This window comes from Megascapheus bottae, chromosome X (genome assembly GCF_031878675.1).
Source record: "Megascapheus bottae isolate mThoBot1 chromosome X, mThoBot2.hap1, whole genome shotgun sequence".
Classification (NCBI taxonomy): Eukaryota; Metazoa; Chordata; class Mammalia; order Rodentia; family Geomyidae; genus Megascapheus; species Megascapheus bottae.
In genome coordinates this window covers 36,642,519-36,660,930 of record NC_143547.1, presented here as the reverse complement: position 1 = coordinate 36,660,930, position 18,412 = coordinate 36,642,519, and the positions used below count along the sequence as shown (strand labels likewise).

Sequence of the window (18,412 nt, the reverse complement as noted above, 5' to 3'; positions counted from 1 at the left end):
GCTCAGGAGGCTGAGACCTGATTACTGGGGTTCAAAGCTAGCCTGGACAGTTAAGTCCATGAGACTGTGATCTTCAACTGACCACAGAAAAAACCAGACGTGGTACTATGGATCAAATGGCAGAATGCTAGTCTTGCTCAAAAGTAGCTCAGGGATAGTGCCCAGTTTCAGAATTCAAGCCCGAGGACCTTTAAAAACAAACAAACAAACAAAAAACAAACAAACAAACCAGGGGCCGGGAGTTTGGCCTAGTGGTTAAAGTGCTTGCCTAGCATGCATGAGGACCCAGGTTCAATTCCTCGGTACCACATACATAGAAAAAAGCCGGAAGTGGTGCTGAGGCTCAAGTGGTAGAGCTCTAGCCTTGAGAAAGTCCAAGGACAGTGCTCAGGCCCTGAGCTCAAGCCCAGGACTGGCAAAAAAAACCCCAAAAATAGTCAAATGGAAGTTATTAAAAATGGTTTTATAGGCCCCTCTGAATTTCTGTAACCTTTTTGCTCACTGTACTTTTGATTATGGAGCTCAGATATGTGAATTGAGCATTGTGTTCTTCCTAAAGGTAGGTTACAGTCCCTTTACTTTCTCAGGTAGAAGGTTGGCCATCAGATAAATGTCCACTGATAACAAGTTAAGGGAAACACAAAGAGAATCTCTCATTATCTTAAACCCCATGCATTTGCCCCACCTTCACCACCTTCACCACCTTCACCACCACCACCACCACCACCACCGCCGCCGCCGCCGCTGCCGCCGCCGCCGCCGCCAGAAAAGAATGCCAAGCAAAGCAATTGCCAAGATAAATCACTTTTATATCTATAGGAAAGGGAGGATCTAAAAAAAATATAAATTACATTAGTAACACAACATAAGAAAAACAAGGGCAAAAACAAGAGAAATCCAGATGATGCTACTCTAACCTATTTATAAAAAGGCCCTGCATCAGAAATTCACAATCCTACCCACTTCTAAAAATATATTTAAACATGTACAGAAGCGGTGGGTTTGTTTTTAAATTGTTTGCTTTTTTTGTAAAAATATATTAAAGGTGAATAGAAATCCTCTCTCCCTGCCCCTATCCCACCCCCAACTCTTGCTGGGGACTGGAGATCAGAGGTAACTATCTCACCATGTTCTAAACCTTGGTTGCTACCACTCCTAACCCCTCCCCAACTCACTTCACTTAGAACCTGAAACATTAAAAGAACAAAAACAAAACAACAAAACACACTATCCTCTTTGGAAAAGCATAACTCTGAAGGTAAACTTGCTTTTCATTGGAAATAACAAAAAACAACAAACAGAAGGCTCCAGGAACCCAACTAAACTAAAGGAACCCAGTCAAATGGAGGCTGGGTTCAGTTCCATAGAAATTTCTAACAAAGAAACAGAAGAAAGAGGTCAGGAACCAGGGGGATTTGCTAGCAATTAGCTGCCTTTGAAAGATCAAAAAGGGGTGTTAATGGACAAAAGGTATGGGTACCTGGTCTTGGTGACAGCAGTCAGTGTCTAGTCAGGCAGTTGTCTACACAAGGACAGAGGTTTCTTCTGCCCTCCCCCACACAACCCCTTGCTGTCTTGAAATCCCCAAGATAAGCAGAGCTGGGTAGAAAAGAGGGACTGGGAATAGGGACCTCAATTCTGGGAGGGGGGGAGGTAGCTAGGCTTTTTGCCTTTGGTGTGGCTAAATGGATGACTGCTTGGCCCCTGGGGTCCCCAAGATAGGAAAGCAAAAGGATAAGGGACCCCTGATTCCAAGGAAGGACAGTAAAGGTCAGTCTATAGGCAAAGGAAAGGCAAACTAGACACAGTGAAGACAAAGGAAGCCTCACAAACTCCCTGTAGCCTGCATGGTAGCTGTTAAATTCCTCCAGAAGCATCAAGCAAGCTGGGATGAAGTTGGAGTGGAGGATAGAGGACAAAGATACATTCCATTTAGGCAGTGCCAAAATGGAGTAGGGGAGGAGGCATTCTATATCAAGTATGGATTGCCAGTGAGGCAAGACAAAAAGGAAGGAAGTGGGGGCACTATCTGGACAATGGAGACAATCAAAAGGAAAAATGAAGGTTAAATCAGATGGTCTGCTCCTTCCCAGATGTGTGTCTCTTCTTTTAGACATGGGCCATCTTCTCTCTGCTTGAACGCTGGCCTGTGGTCTGGAGGTGCCAAGACCCAGAGGTAAAGATATGAATTTTGAGGTCTTCTTCAGACTAAGACCTCAGGTAGGGAAAGAAGCATGGAGGCTCCCGATGAAGAACCCAGAGGTGGCTGTCCCACCATACCCTCTCTGAAAAGTCCAGACTGTGTTCTGTGGTATAGGTAGATGAAGAAAGTAGGCTGTAGGGCCATTGTTATCTGCTTCAGTGGTAGGTGATTTCAACTTTCTGAGACACAGTTTTCTATCTGCCAGGGCCTATCTGCAGCCATGCATACTCATGTTCCACAGGACCTCCAGATCCAAGTAACTCCCCAGAGATCACTAGGGGCCAAATCACTTCATGTGTAGCCAGTCAAAAGTAGCATCCTCTTCCTGTATCCTGTCAAAGACACAGTCAAAGGACATCAAAGGCCTAGAAGGCCTGGATGTCTGTTCTCTTGCCATCTTGAAGAGTAACAAAAATCTCCTTTCTGCCCAAGGATAAGTAAGGTCATCTTTTCTAGGCCAACTAGAAAGGCCACAGTGGGACAGCAAGGAGATTTTGGGCCCTGTTCTTTTTTTAATCGAAGAATTATTTGGCAAGAGGAGGCAGTGAACACAGCCTTCTTCCAGGACCAAGTCTGAAGGTGGGGCACATCTACTGGATTTAGGGGAAGAAGGGTAGGGAAGTGTAGGTACAAATGGGAAGACTTCTAGAGAAAGGGCTAGAGTTGTGGACAATTTGGAGCACTGGGCCTCCCATTTCAAGGCCACGCATATTAAGGGGCCCAGGCTCTCCTAATGCCTCTCTCATTCTGCCCTCTAGATTGGGAAGGGGGAGACACAAATATAAAGGACAACACATATGAAAAGGGAGGAGGCTAGAGAAGCAGAAAAATGGATTCTCATCAGTCGGAAACCTTTTCCATTTACCTGCTACTTGGGATAATGGAGAAAGAAAACAGAATACTCATAGGGAAATGGAAAGATAGTCAAAACGAGTCATTGAAGGGGTCTGTGGGAAAGTCCGTGCCTTTGGTCAGTCCCCAGAAAGCAGGACAGTGCACCTCAGCACCTTGTCCGGGGCAGACAGGATCCAGGAGTGCCCCAACAGTTAACAACGGAGAAGGCAATGGGGGTGAAGGGTGGGGCACAAAGGGGTTCAGTTCACAGAAGTAGTTTGCCATTTCTGTGGATTTTCAGGATACGGCCGAGTCTCTGCTTTGCGGTAGCCAGGCCTTTTTTGGGACGCTTTCCTGTGAGGGAAGGGGAAAGTAAGTAAAGGGTATGGAAAAGGCTTTATTGGCAACTCTGCAACATCAACTGTCCTTAGGTCATTTCCCCTTCCGTTTCTTTCTCCACAAAGTTTCTTCATCCTGGGGCCATATTGGGCAAGAAGCCCTTTATCCAATACCATACCCCTTGGCTCTTCCTCCTCTGACCTGGTGCAGCAGCTGTAAACTCCCTGGTTATAGTTCGTCTTTCCCACTAATTTCTTTCCTTGGTTCCAAATCCTTTTCCTTCTAAAATTTCTTCCGGAAAATGAATGTGCTTTTAAGTCCTCTTATCCAGCTCACCAGGGTTGATTAATTGCCTGGTTAATATATACAACCTAGGCTTCCTGATGTTTCCATCCTTGTAAATCCTTATTATCATACCCACCTAAGTGTCCTTGAGCTGTATATTCTAGGGGCTAGGTTTTGAGGGTGAGGGGAAAGGAAAACTCTAACCCCACCTCTTTTATCTCTCCCCACGCATTAATGAACCTCCTGTGTCCTAATTATTAATATATTCAATTTATTCTTTCCTTTAGTCTGAGCTCCAGCTTCTCTTTATTTCTGCCTAAATCTTTGTATGTGCTTCCTTCCAAACTATTTCCCAATTTTAATCCACCCTCCACTCTAACCACTGAAAGAACTTAAATCTAAACCTCTACTTAAACAGCAATCAATCTCTCCAAGTCCCATGAGCTCACATCCAAGCCTTCAGTGTCTTTCTCCTCGGTAGTCTCATTTGTTAGGGCCCACAGGATTTGGAGGAGATTCCCCTAAGATTCCCTTGTTTCTACTACTATATGACCCATGTACCTTGTCCGATTTGATTGCTCTGGGAACCAACTGAAGGACGCCGTTGGGTCAAGAAGACACCAGGGGCCATGGGTGTGGTGCTGCGGTTTGCTTGGGCCATTCCAAAGGCATTAGGACGAGCTGTGTATTCATGGTCAGCAAGACTTCCAGACAGAGCTTCTTGCTTAGGCTCAGGAGGCAAGGGTGAGGAGGATGTGAGCTCCTGGGGTGCAGTAGCCAGTGTTGGGGCTGGTATTGTCACATTAACATTGGTTTCTTGAGGGCGAGGCTGTACTGCCTCTTTCAACAAAGGCTTCTTCTTGATATATTTCTTCTTTTGGGCTTTCTGAAGCTCCTGAAACACAAGCCAAGTGGGCAAAAATATCACAAGTGGAGAAAAAATAATTTTCCCCAAAGGAACAAGACAATGATAAACATAGTTCTGAAACCTGCTACTTTTTCCTATCCAAGTCTAGCCTGTACATAAACACAACATGATCTTTCATCTGAGTCATTTCTTTGATACCACCTATCCTTAAACCAGCAGTGCCACTTAACAGTACAGTGGCAAAAGAACTGAAAATGAGTTTAGAGATTTGGCCTTTGGTCGTAGAATTTCCACTAATTAGGTAGACTGTGGACTTTTTGATAGTATTACAACTAAATTTATACCAGTAGCTGAGGCAATTTATCTCATCACATTGTCATAACATCCTTAACAGAGAAAAACCCTCATTTACAGATTAAAAAACTGAGGTGCAGGAATATTAAGTAGCTTGTCTTCAAAGCCTCACAGCCTCACAGATCCAGAACGTAACCAGGTCTATTTGAAAACATACCCTGAAAAATTTTCAAATTTGAGTATAAAGATTATTAGTATTGAAATGAGAGAAACCTGGCTGGGAATGTGTCTTAGTGGTAGAGTGCTTGTCTAGAATGCATGAAGCCCTGGGTTTGATATCTCAGTACCACATACACAGAAAAAGCCAGAAGTGGCACTGTGGCTCAAATGGTAGCGCTCTAGCCTTAAGCACAAAGAAGCTCAGGATAGAGTCTAGGCCCTGAGTTCAAGGCCTAGGACTGGCCAAAATAAAAAAAAAAAGAAATGAGAGAAACCTGAGCTGAAATCCAGGGTTGTATTCCATAAATTAGGTGACTTTAGTCAAAGTTCCTAATCTTCTTGAATCTCCGTTACTTGATCTGTAAAAGGGGTAAATGAATATCTGCTATTGTCATAGCAAATGGTAGTAACTTAACAAGTGATTATTCTATATTTTTACGCCTTTTTTCTTGATGGTCTTGTTTGTCTAAAAGAGGACTTGGAAATCTTTGTAAGCCGCTGGGTCTAAAAGAATCAGTTTTGGACAGGACAGAGTTATGTCACTTTTCCCCAAATCTTGGATTTCATGTATCTATGTATTGCTGTATAGATCAACTATCTGTGGCATATTGGCTACTTGTATAATAGACATTTGGAACTCTGAGAAGCTGGAAAAACAGTTTTTAAAGTGCTATATAATCACACAGATCAAATCAGTAATTACATTTCTTTGCCCTCTCTCAGTAACACTAACCTAGTCTTGCTTCCAAAACCTCTTCTTTGAAGTACTCTCTGAGCAACCCAAATTGAAGTTATTCCTCAGATGACACACCAAGTGCTGTTTTCAGAACTGGAATCAATTTATCTGTTTATTTTTAAAGCAATATGACCATTTTTTTCAAGTTATAGCTTATATGTAACACTAAGATATACATAGTAGAAGTTCTAATCAAAGAACCACCTGGCTTGTTTGGTATCTGCTAGTTCAAGACCTTTCTTTTGCCAGTCCTGAGGCTTGAACATAGGGCCTGGGCACTGTCTTTGGGCTGTCTCAAGGCTCGTACTCTACAACTTGAGCCACAGTGCCACTTCCAGCTTTTTCTATTTATATGGCATTGAGGAATCAAACCCAGGGCTTTGTGCATGTTAGGCAGGCACTCTACCAGTAGGCCATGCTCCCAGCTCTCAAGAATTTTTTCTTGCCTGTCCTGGGGCTTGAACTCATGGCCTGAGCATTGTACTTGGGCTTTCTCAAGGCTAGAGCTCTAGCCCTAGACCCACAGCCCCACTTCCGGGTTTTTCTATATATGTGGTACTGAGAACTCAAACTTGGGTCTTTGCACATGCTAGGCAAGCACACTACCACTAGGCCAAACTCCCAGTCTCAAGAATTTTTATTTTTATTTTGCTAGTCCTGAGCTTCAGCTCAGGACCTGAGCACTATCCTTGGGCTTTCTCAAGGCTAGAGCTCTACCACTTGAGCAACAGTACCACTTCTGGCTTTTTCTATGTATGTGGTACCGAGGAATCAAACCCAGGTCTTCATGTATGCTAGGCAAGCACTCTACCACCAGGCAGGCCAACACCCGGCCCGAATTTTTAAATTTCAGCTCCATAGGACATCATATAAAATATATACACATTTAACTATTCCATTTGATATAAATATCAAGAATAATGAAATGTGAAGTTAGAGGATATGAGTTTGAATCTTCTCTCCTTCATTTACTGGTGCCTTATCCTGGATTAGTCACTTAAAGTAAGTTTCATATTTGTTCACCTGTAAAATAATTAAAATATTATCTATTGAGCAAGTGTACTGGCCATATTACATTAAGCATTATACATAAAAGGGTTTAACATGAAACAGATGCCCAATAATGCTCTATGCTGTAGGATGTGGCATGAGAAGCTAAGGAGACACTGACAAAGAAAAGAACCAACTTAGCCAGGTGCCAGTGACTCACACTTATAATCTGAGCTATATCCAAGAGGCTGAGATTTGAGGACCACAGATCAAAGCCATCCAGGGCAGAAAAGTCAATGCAACTCCTTAAAAAAATTGTTATTGTGGAGTTGATATTAAAGAGGAGTTACAGGGGGGTGGGGGGGAGGGTAATGGGGACCAAGACATGTGAAAGGGTATCAATGTATGTGAATTAATGCACCTTCTATCTGGCAAATATGTAACCCTTTTATTAATTACAATAAAAAATAAAGAGGAGTTACAGTTACATGAATCAGATAATCAATGAGAATACTTTTTGAACCATGTTTCCTCTTCCATTGACCTCTCTCAGTTTTTCCCTCCCATCTCTAATTAGTCAACCCTAAACTGGCAGTGAAGCTATGGTTCAAGGTAGCAGAGTGCTAGCCTTAAGAAAAAAGCTTAGGGACAGCCCACAGGCCCTGAGTTAAAGACTCACTACCACAATAAAGAAAGAGAGAGGGGGAGGGGAGGGAGAGGGAGACAGACAGAGAGGGAGGAGAGCAGGAGAGAGGGGAGGAGGGAGGGAGGGAAAAAAAGGGTTGGGGCTGGGAGTGTTGCCTAGTGGTAGAGTGCTTGCCTAGCATAGACAAAGCCCTGGGTTCCATTACTCAGTACCACATACACAGAAAAGCTAGAAATGGTGCTGTGGCTCAAGTGGTAGAGCTCTAGCCTCGAGAAAGCCCAGATCCTGAGTTCTAGCCCAGGGACTGGCAAAAAAAAAAAAAAGAGAAGACAACTTAATAGTGTGAGAGATAAAATTGATTCTAGGGGCCAGGAGTGTGGCCTAATGGTAGAGTGCTGGCCTAGCGTGTATGAAGCCCTGGATTCGATTCCTCATTAACACATACACAGAAAAAGCAAGAAGTGGAGCTGTGGCTCAAGTGATAAAAAGTGCTAGCCTTGAGAAAGCCCAGTGCCCGGGCCCTATGTTCCAGCCCCAGGACTGGCAAAAATAAAATGATTCTAGGAAATGAAACTGTGGCTCAAAGTGGTAGAGTACTTGCCTTGAGCTGAAGAGTTCAGGAACAATGCCGAGGCCCAGAGTTCAAGCCAGACCACCGACCAAAAAAAAATGATTCTAGACTTTAGGACAAAAATAGTGGATAACTTTCTCTTGAGAAAGAAAAATTGGAGAAGAAAAACTTACTACTACACCATTTTTTTTTTATCAGTCGTGGGGTTGAACTCTTGGCCTGGGCACTGTCCCTGAGGTCTTCAGCTCAAGGCTAGCACTCTACCACTTGAGCCACAGTACCAATTTTGGTTTTCTGGTGGTTAATTGGTGATAAGTGTCTCACAGAATTTCTTGTCCTGGTTGGCTCTAAACCTTGATCCTCAGATCTCAGTTTCCTGAATAGCTAGGATAACATGTGTGAGCCACCAGTGCCCAACTATACCAAATGTTAATACTGGTAGGTGGTTGATAATTTTTATATTATGGTATTGGGGTTGGAACTCAGGGCCTCATGTTTGCTAAGTAGCTGCTCTACCACTTGAGCCACATCCCTAGCTTTCTTTTTTGCTTTAGTCATTTTCCATATAGACATATTTTTGCCCAGGGTGGGCCTTAGACTGTGATCCTACAACTTATACTTCTCACATAGCTAAGACTATGTTGTTGCTATTGCTATTGTTGAGATGGGGAGGGTGAGTCCTCAGTAACTTTTTGTCTAGACTGTCTTTGACCTGAAATCTTCCTCACCTTTGCTTCCCAAGTAGCTAGGATTAATAGTGTGCACCACAATGGCTAGGTGGTAGCTGAGAACTTAAGTGTACTCAACTGAACCACTTCCTCAAAACTGAAGAAAAAGGACAGATCAAATACTTATCAGAGGGTTTTTTTTCGCACGCATGTGTGCGTGTCTGTGTGCATGTGCATGCATGAGTGTGCGTGTGCGTGTGCGTGCATGTGTTGATACCTGGGCTTAACTCGGGGCCTGGAGCTCCTGTTTGGCTTTCTTACTCATGGTATGAGGTACTCTACCCACTTGCAACATGTTTCTATAGTCTAGCTCTAAATCATGTCAACTGTGTAACCTATGTAAGTTGCTGAAAGGGATGGTATACTTCCAAGGAAAAAGATTAACAGTTACCTGAGACTTCTATTAGCCAGAACATCTGAGCTTTGAGGCTCTATAGGACACTGGGATCGCTAATAAGGTCATGCCTAGGTGGCAGCCCTTACCTGTTGTGCCAGCTTTGCAGCTGCTGCAGCCAAACCTGTCTCAATGGAAGCCACTCGGGTCCCCTCACGCACAGGACGGTCTTGCTTGGGTAGAGTTGGTGTCACACGTGCTACAAAGGAAACAGTACAAGGTGTTACCCTCTAAGATATTTATCCAAATACTGGGAATTGAATTCAAAGCCTGGTGCTTACTACGAAGCAATCTAGCAAGTATTTTAATACTTGAGTCATACCCTTTGTCTCTTTAATGTTTATTATTCATGCCAGTCCTGGGATTGAACTCAGGGCATTAACACTGTCCCTGAGCATTTTTGCGTAAGACTAGCTCTCTACCACTTAAGCCACAGCTTCACTTTTGGCTTTTTTGTGGTAATTTATTGGAGATAATAGTCTCACAGACTTTTCTGCATAGGCTGGCTTTGAACCTCAATGCTCTTATTTCAGCCTTCTGAACAGCTAGGATTATAGGTGTGAACAACTACCCTCCAGCTCAAAGTCTACTCCACCCTACCCACCCAAGCCAAGTAGTCTTGATTAGTCTTCCTGCTTCCCATGTTTGAATGTCCCATTAAACTCAAGAGGAAATCTAATTGTCATTTTAACAAACTTTTTTTTCTTGCCAACTCTGGGGCTTGAACCAAGGATCCCATGGTCCTTGGGCATTTTCCTCAAGGCGATCGCTCTGCGACTTTAGCCACAACACCACTTCTGGCTTTTTCTGAGTATGTGGTACTGAGGAATCGAACCCAGGTTTTCATGCATGCTACGCAAGCACTCTATTATAGGCCAAGATTCTGACCCCATTTTAAAAATCTTTAAAGAAATGCAAGCTAATTGCTAAGATAGGGTTTCAATGCCTGCCCAAGCAGAAAGGCCTGTGAGATCCTTATCTCCAACGAATTAGCAAAAATCTGGACAGATATTTGGCTTAACTGGTAGACCACCAGAGTTGACCAAAAAATGCCATATGTGAGTATGAGGCCTTGAGTTCAAGCTCTAATACTGGGACCAAAAATCCCAAACAAACAAACAAATTAAAGATTGGATAAAACCTGTTGTTGGAGTAGTGAGTTACAGAAGGATTTCACAGCTCTTTTTCCCCTCCTTCCCCCCGTTTCATCAAATGATATTTTGTGCTTATAGAATGATGGAGCAATGCCTTTACACAGTGCCAGCATCCTGCAGCTGGACTTTCCAGTCTCCAGAACAATGAGACAAATAAATTTGTTTAGAATTTCCCCAGTCTATGATATTGTTATAGCAGCAGAAAATAGATTAAAAGAGTATTTTCAGTTCTTCCAGACACTTTCCTTATTAAACTCCCCACGTATGTATACTTCATCCCTTCTCCCAATGGCATCATCTTCATCATCAACACTGCCTAGAGTATGCATCTTCCCTTTTGTTCACCTATTCCCACTTTCCAAAAGTACCCTGACAGTAATTTCCTATGTAAAGCATTTAGGAGCTCTCTGGTCCCACTAATTTTTTTTTCTTCAGAACATATAACCTGTATGTATCAAACATAGCACATATAACTTTATCTCATTTATGTCAATGGGTGCTATGTGGTCGACACACTGGCCGATGAATTCCTAAAAATTATGTTGTTTACAAACTGTTTTATAATCCTTTAACACTGAAACAAAAAAGTTATTTTCAATAGGAAGTATATAGCCCCAGAGCATTAGGAATGGTTTTTACTGCAGAATGCCAGCTAATAAAGGTATCTCTAGTTTGCAAGTCAATGATATTACTTCACAGTCTCATCACCTTAAGTAGTATACTCAACTAAGTACTAACATCAGTGTCATTAATAACTGAGAAGTATGGGATCATATGCTTCTGATATGGTACTAAAGAAAATCCACAGCATCAGCTTATAAATTGTTAAATGGAAAAATAGGAAGGTGTTTTTATTTCAGAAAAATAGTAAAGTATAAATGGATAAAATATGTTGTGATATTGTTGTGTATTACTTTGAAGTGGCTCAGGAAAAACTACAATACCCAGATAGAATAGATAGATGAATGAATGATGGTAAAAAGTTATAATAAAAGAATTCAGTTATTGATAATATGGATGTTTTACTTTAATATATATATATATATTTAACAATAGATCATTTTAAAAGCATAGTATATGCATGTATGGAAATACATGATACATAAATAAAAAATAAATTTTTCCATAACAAATTTTTCATATATTTTTATTGTAATTAATAGAAGGGTTACATTATATTCGCCAGATAGAAGGTGCATTAATTCACATACATTGATACCCTTTCTTATGTCTTGGTCCCCATTTCCCTCCCCCCCACGCCCACCCCTCATCTTTTTCCTCCCTTCCCTATCCAATTTCAAATAACCAAATACGCATTTATCCAATATATCAGATAACAAAGTGGGATACTATAACAATATAAGATAACCAAGGGACAACAAAAGAGATAAGAAATAACAGTACATTAAGGAAAACAATCACTCATTATATGGCTTTTGTTCCTATATCCTAGAGGTCCTTTCATTTAGCATCATACTGTATGGCCTTATGTATCTAGGTTTTGCTCTATTTCAAATCTCTGCTGTGAGAGCCCAAGGTTTCTACTGATTATGACAAATGAGGGAAACCATTGAGCCTATGTTCCTTTGAGTCTGGCTTACTTCACTTAATATAATTTTTTCTAAGTCTTTCCATTTCGTAACAAATGGAGTGATGTCATTCTTCTGACAGCAGCATAGAATTCCATTGTGTACAAATACCACATCTTGTTGATCCACTCATCAACTGAGGGACATCTGAGTTGGTTCCATATCTTTGCTATGGTAAATAGTGCTGCAATGAACATCGTTATGCTAGTGGATTTAGTATGTCCTTGTTTCTGGATGATTTGGTAAATGCCAAGTAGTGGAATTGCTGGGTCATAGGGGAGCTCTATGTTTAGCCTTTTGAGGAACTGCCATACTGCTTTCCATAGCGGTTGAATGAGTTTGCACTCCCACCAACAGTGTAGTAGTGATCCCTCCTGGCCACATCCCCTCCAGCATCTGTTGTTATTAGTTTTCTTGATCCTGGCCATTCTAACTGGAGTGAGGTGGAATCTTAAGAGTTGTTTTGATTTGCATTTCTTTTATGGCCAGAGATGTCAAGCATTTCTTCATGTGTCTATAGGCCATTTTTGCTTCTTATTCAGAGAAGACTCTAAGTCTTTGGACCATCTTTTAATGGGATGGTTGTTACTTTGGAGATTAGTTTTGGAGTGATTCAATTTTTTGATTTGTTGATATATTTTAGATATGAGGCCTTTGTCCGTTGTATGGTTGGTGAAGATCTTCTCCCATTCTGTAGACTTCCTAATTATTAGCTACGTCCTTTCCCATACAAAAGTTCTGCGGTTTAATGCAGTCCCACTTATCCAGCCTTTCTCTGATTTGTTGTGATTCTTGGTCCTTATTAAGAAAATTTCGATCTGTGCCAAGGAGGCCTAGTGTGTCTCCTATTCTTCTTGTAAAGTTTTCAGTGTGTTGGCTTTTACCTCGAGGTCTTTGATCCATTTGGAGTTACTTCTAGTGCAGGGTGACAAAGAAGGATCCAACTTTAGTTTTCTGTAGGTGCTTAACCAGTTCTGCAGGCATCACTTGTTGAAGAGGCTGTCTTTCTTCCATTCTATTTTTTTGGCTCCCTTGTCAAAGATTAGGTGGCCATAGGTCTGTGGTTTAATATCTGGGTCCTCAGTTCTATTCTGTTGGTCTTCAGGCCTGTTCTTGTGCCAGTACCAAGCTGTTTTGATAATTATAGCTCTGTAATAGAGTCTAAAGTTTGGTATTGAAATTCCTCCGGCGCTGTTCTTTCTGCTAAGAAGTGTTTGGTCTTTTATTATTCCATATGAAGTTTTGGATTGCCTCTTCTATTTCTTTAAAGAATGACATTGGGATGTTGATGGGTATTGCGTTGAATTTGTAGATAGCCTTTGGCACGATTGCCATTTTCACGATGTTGACTCTTCTAATCCAGGAGCATGGGAGTTTTCCTCAGTTCTGCTTTAATTTCCTTTTTCAGGGTTTTAAAGTTTTCATCAAAAAGGTCCTTTACGGGCGCTGGGAGTTTGACCTAGTGGTAGAGTGCTTGCCTAGCATGCATGAAGACCCAGGTTCGATTCCTCAGTACCACATACATAGAAAAAAATCTGGAAATGGTGCTAAGGCTCAAGTGGTAGAGCTCTAGCCTTGAGAAAGTCCAAGGACAGTGCTCAGGCACTGAGCTGAAGCCTAGGACTGGCAAAAAAAAAAAGAAAGGTCCTTTAAATTCTTAGTTAAGATAATTCCTAGGTACTTTATTTTCTTTGAGGCAAAAAGAGTTGATTTCCTGATTGTTGATTTTTGAGGGTTAATTTTATACCCTGCTACCCTTCCAAAGTTTTGAATCAGCTCAGGGAGCTTGGGCGTGGAGTCTATAGGATTCTTTAAATACAGAATCATGTCATCTGCAAAGAGGGATAGTTTTACTTCCTCTTTCCCTATTTGGATCCCCTTTATGCTTACTTCTTGCCTTATTGCACTGGCTAGAAATTCTAATACTATGTTAAAGAGGAGTGGAGAGAATGGGCATCCTTGTCTCGTTCCTGATTTTAGAGGGTATGGCTTTAGCTTTTCGCCATTAAGTATAATACTAGCTGTGGGTTTGTCATACACAGCCTTTATTATACTGAGGAATGTTCCATGGATTCCTAGTTTCTCTAGAGCTTTTAACATAAAGGGGTGTTGGATCTTGTCAAATGTCTTTTCTGCACCTATTGAGACAATCATGTGATTTTTGTCCTTGCTCCTGTTGATGTGCTGAATTATATTAATTGATTTGCGTATGTTGAACCAGCTTTGCCTCCCTGTGATGAATCCTATTTGAACATAGTGTATAATTTTTTTGATGAGTTGTTGTGGACAGTTGGCCAGTATTTTGTTGAGAAGTTTTGCATCGATGTTCATCAAAGAAATGGGTCTATAGTCCTCTTTCTTTGATGAATCTCTGTCTGGTTTGGGGATGAGGGTTACACTGGCTTCATAGAATGTGTTTGGTAAAGAGCCTTCATTTTCAATTTCGTTGAAGAGCTTGAGGAGTATTGGTGTGAGCTCTGCTTTGAAGAACGTATAGAATTCAGCTGTGAATCCATTTGGCCCTGGGCTTTTCTTAGGTGGAAGGTCTCTTATTGCCATTTCTATTTCAGTGCTTGAAATAGCCTGTTAGTTGGGTTATTTCTTCATGGTTCAGTGTGGGTATGTTAATATTGGCTAGGAATTCATCCATTTCTTCTAGGTTCTCAAATTTGTTGGCGTAAAGGTTTGAGAAGTATTCCCTCATGATGCTCTGGATCTTGGTAATTTCTGTCATGACATTACCATTTTCGCCTGTGATTTTGTTTATTTTGGTATGCTCCCTTCTTTTTTTGGTAAGATTTGCTAACGGTCTGTCAATTTTGTTAATTTTTTCAAAGAACCAACTCCTTGTTTTGTTGATTCTTTCTATAGTTTTTTTGGACTTCAATTCATTTAATTCTGCTTTGATTTTAATAATAAAAATTTAAAATAAGGAATAATACCAAGAGTTTTTAACAGCCAAATGTAATGTGCAGTCTTTGAATGAATCCTGGTTTGAATAAACTACTATAACATGTGCTTTGGCTATAAGGGGAAATTTGGCTATTATTAGAGGAAATAAAAATTTGGCATAAGATGATATTAAGAAAATATAATTGTTTATTCATGTGTCATACATGGTATGGTGGTTACAGAAGAAGATACCATTTTTTTAGAGACGCATACTAAAGTACTGAGGTTGAGATGTCACAACAGGTGACCATTAGAAAAGAGTAAAGGCCTTTGAAAATGTATTTCTCAATAAAAAAACAATGAGAAAATCAGCAGAATTTGTTACAATAAGCTTTTCAATACACTTATTAAAGGCTTGGGAAAATGTAGACAGCATTTATACAAGAATAACAAGTGACTCTCAGAACTTCGCAACATTTTAATTTGCTGTAGACATATCTACTTTTCCTCAGCTTTATGACTGCCTTGAAAAATAACAGCCTACACTTCCAGTGATGTAGTGAGTAAAAGGAGCTGGAGATTTCTTTCAAAGCCTAGTGTTAAAAGTCTTTCCCTGGGGAGGATTTATAAGACAAAGCTTAAAGGCAAGTACTTAAAGGTGATACATAACAGTTGTAGCAAACAATAGATGAATTCCCATGCTTGAAACGAAGCTAAGGAATGAAATGGTCACAAGATATTTGAAGCTCCCACATAAATTTGGGCCCCTGTATGTAAGGGCTGTCTGAAAGACGTTACAAGACCTTAAGTACACACTTTTAGTAGAGGCTTTGCACAGAAGGAAATGAAAGCTAAGGCGAACTTGTAAACTATCTAGCTGACTACTGAAGTTCTGCACCAATAGGTACTGTTACAAGAGATCTTTAGAAATCACTATGAGATTCCAGCATTTAAAGAAAACTGTCCTAGCACTGGAGCTCATGCCTGTAATCCTATGTACTCTGGAGGCTGAGATCTGAGGATCACGATTCAAAGCTAGCCCGCAGAATACCTGTGAGACTCTTATCTCTAATTAACCACCATAAAACCAGAAATGGCACTGTGGTCCAAAATGGTAGCCTTGAGCTGAAGAACTCAGGGACAGTACTCAGGCCCTGAGTTCAAGCCCCACAATCAACCAAAAAAAAATCTGTCAAATCATTAAATGACTCTTAAGCTGAGTGCAGATGTCACAACAAAAAAATGTAGACTTCTACAGTTAGTTATAAAATCACTAAACAATAACAACGAACCCTTGGGAGCAGAGTGAGGAGAATTTGGTCTCCAGAGCTGTCACAGCATTACAAATTTCCACTTCTCAATACACACATGTTCCGGAAGTGGAACATGAACTCAGGGTCCTGCATCCTAGCTTTTCCATTCAAGACTGGTAATCTGCTATTTGAGCCATATTTCAATTTCCTGTTATTTATTTTCTGGTCCTGGGGCTTGAACTCTGGGCCTGAGTGCTGTTCCAGAGCTCTTTTTGCTAAAGGCTAGCACTCTACCACGTGAGCCACAGCACCACTTATGACTTTTTCTGAGTAGTTTATTGGAGATGAGTCTCACAGATTTTTCTGCCCATTCTGGCTTTGAACTGTGACCCTTAGATCTCTGTCTCCTGAGTAGCTAGTATTACAGGCATGAGTGACCAGGGCCCAGCTTCACTTCCTTCTCAAGCTAGCTTCAAACTGTGATCCTCCTGATTACAGGCATGAGGCACGGGCACCCAGCTTGGGTGTGTTTTTAAAGAGAATCTTTTACTGCTATTTTAGTTTTTGGTGAAGTCAGCTTTTTGGCACGTAGTGGCAGGTTTTTTTTGGGGTGGGGTGGGGTTGGTGCCAGTAGTGCTTCAGTTCTCAGCCTCCTGATTAGCTAGCATTATAGGCATGAGACACCAACACTTGGCTGACTTTAGTTTTTTCTTTATTATGACGTGTGATTTTTTTAGTTTTTTCAAGTTTTCAGTTTATCAAGTTTGGAGAGTCCTCAACCACTATTTTCTTTAGTTTTCTTTTTCTATTTTTTTCTGCCAGTCTTGGGGCTTGAATTGAAGGCCTGGGTATTGTCCTAGAGCTTCTTTTGCTCAGGGCTATCATTTTACTACTTGAGCTATAGTACCACTTCTGGCTTTTTGTTTATGTGGCACTGAGGAATGTAACCCAGGCCTTCATGCATGCTAGGCAAGCACTCTACAACTAAGTCACATTCCCAGCCCCTTTATTTTTCTTTTGTTAGTTCTAGGGGTCAAACTCTGTGTTCGGGCATGCAAGACAAGCACAGTACCAATGAGCTATACCCCAGCTATGCCTCAGTGATACCCTTATTTCTTCAAGTTGTCTTCTGTATTCTATCTGAACTTCTAAGATTCCTACTATCTCTAGGTCTGTTCATTTTCCTTTGCTCTTAAAAAAATTAAACACATAATCTCAATTAGACTATGTTCAAAGTCATTCATTATTATTCAAATCTGCTGTTCAAACCCTCTAGTGAGTTTTTTAAAGTTATTTTACTTAACTAGTATTTAACTTTTTGAGAAGTAAATGACCTTTTAAGGTGTTAAGTTAAAATAAATTATAATAAATACATTCACTTATCAGAAACTTACTTCAAATGTTATCACTAATTCTGAAAATTCCACAAAAGTTTACATGCTATACATTAAAGCTGGGTTCAGTGGCTCATGCCTATAATCCTAGTTACTGAGGATCATGGTTTAAAGTTAGCCCTGGCAAGAAAGTCCATGGCTTCAACTCCAATTAATTACCAAAAAACCAGAAGAGGAGTTGTGGCACAAGTGGAAAAGCAGTAGGCTTGAGCAAAAAAGCTCAGGGCCAATAATCAGGCCCTGATTTCAAGTGCTAAGACTGGCACCAAAAAATCCTAGCTACTCAAGAGGCTGAAATCTGAGGATCATGGTTCAAAGCTAGCTGGCTTTGTGACTATTCCAATTAACTACCAAAGAAAGTCAGAAGTCTTCGTAGATGAGGGAAAAGGCATATCAGAAGTCATTGAAAAGAACTACATCTAAGCTAACACTAGAGAGGCCAAATAAGGATGAATGGGAACAGAAGACCCTTTATTTCCTGGATACCGTAGGTCTCGGCATCCTCTATGGCAGACTTTCAGTTTCTCACATTACCCTGTGCATGTGTCTTCTCATCACTGTCTCCAAAGTTCCATATCAAGAGATACAATCTATTTTTCCAGCCCTGAAAACAGGGTATGGCCATGTAACTTTCTCTAGTTAATGGGAAAAGAACAAATATGATACACAGAGAAGCTTGAAATATACTTGTATATGGAGGCCTGTCCTTTCTTGCCACTGTAAACCCCTCTGCTGTGCTGTGAAAAAGCTTATGTTTGGAAAAGACTATATGGAAAAGTGTCCTATCAATCTACATCAGACCCCAGATAGCTGAGGGAGATCTTATACCATGCAGCCCCAGATAAGCTAGCTCAGATTGGAATAAAGATTCAACCAATCGACAGACCAGGAAAAATGATCAACTAGTGTTTTTTTTTTTGCCAGTCCTAGGCTTGAGTTCAGGGCCTGAGCACTGTCCTTGGACTTTCTCAAGGCTAGAGCTCTACCACTTGAGCCTCAGCACCACTTCTGGCTTTTTTCTAT

At 41.0% G+C, this 18,412-nt stretch overlaps 1 protein-coding gene across 3 annotated transcripts in view; it reads right to left on the bottom strand.

Moving 5' to 3' along the window:
* Positions 1-794: 794 nt before the first annotated feature.
* Phf8 (PHD finger protein 8) overlaps positions 795-18,412 on the bottom strand; it is a 90,979-nt gene continuing 73,361 nt past the window's right edge. For 2 of the 3 annotated variants that reach the window (XM_090326599.1, XM_090326600.1), the window contains 3 exons: positions 9,197-9,306; positions 4,223-4,556; positions 795-3,391 (listed from right to left, as the gene is read on the bottom strand). In XM_090326599.1, the coding sequence (XP_090182725.1) occupies positions 3,303-3,391; positions 4,223-4,556; positions 9,197-9,306 (533 nt within the window). In that variant the 3' untranslated portion in view covers positions 795-3,302. The remainder of the gene's footprint in view (positions 3,392-4,222; positions 4,557-9,196; positions 9,307-18,412) is intronic. The other variant, XM_090326602.1, reaches the window with a different exon arrangement.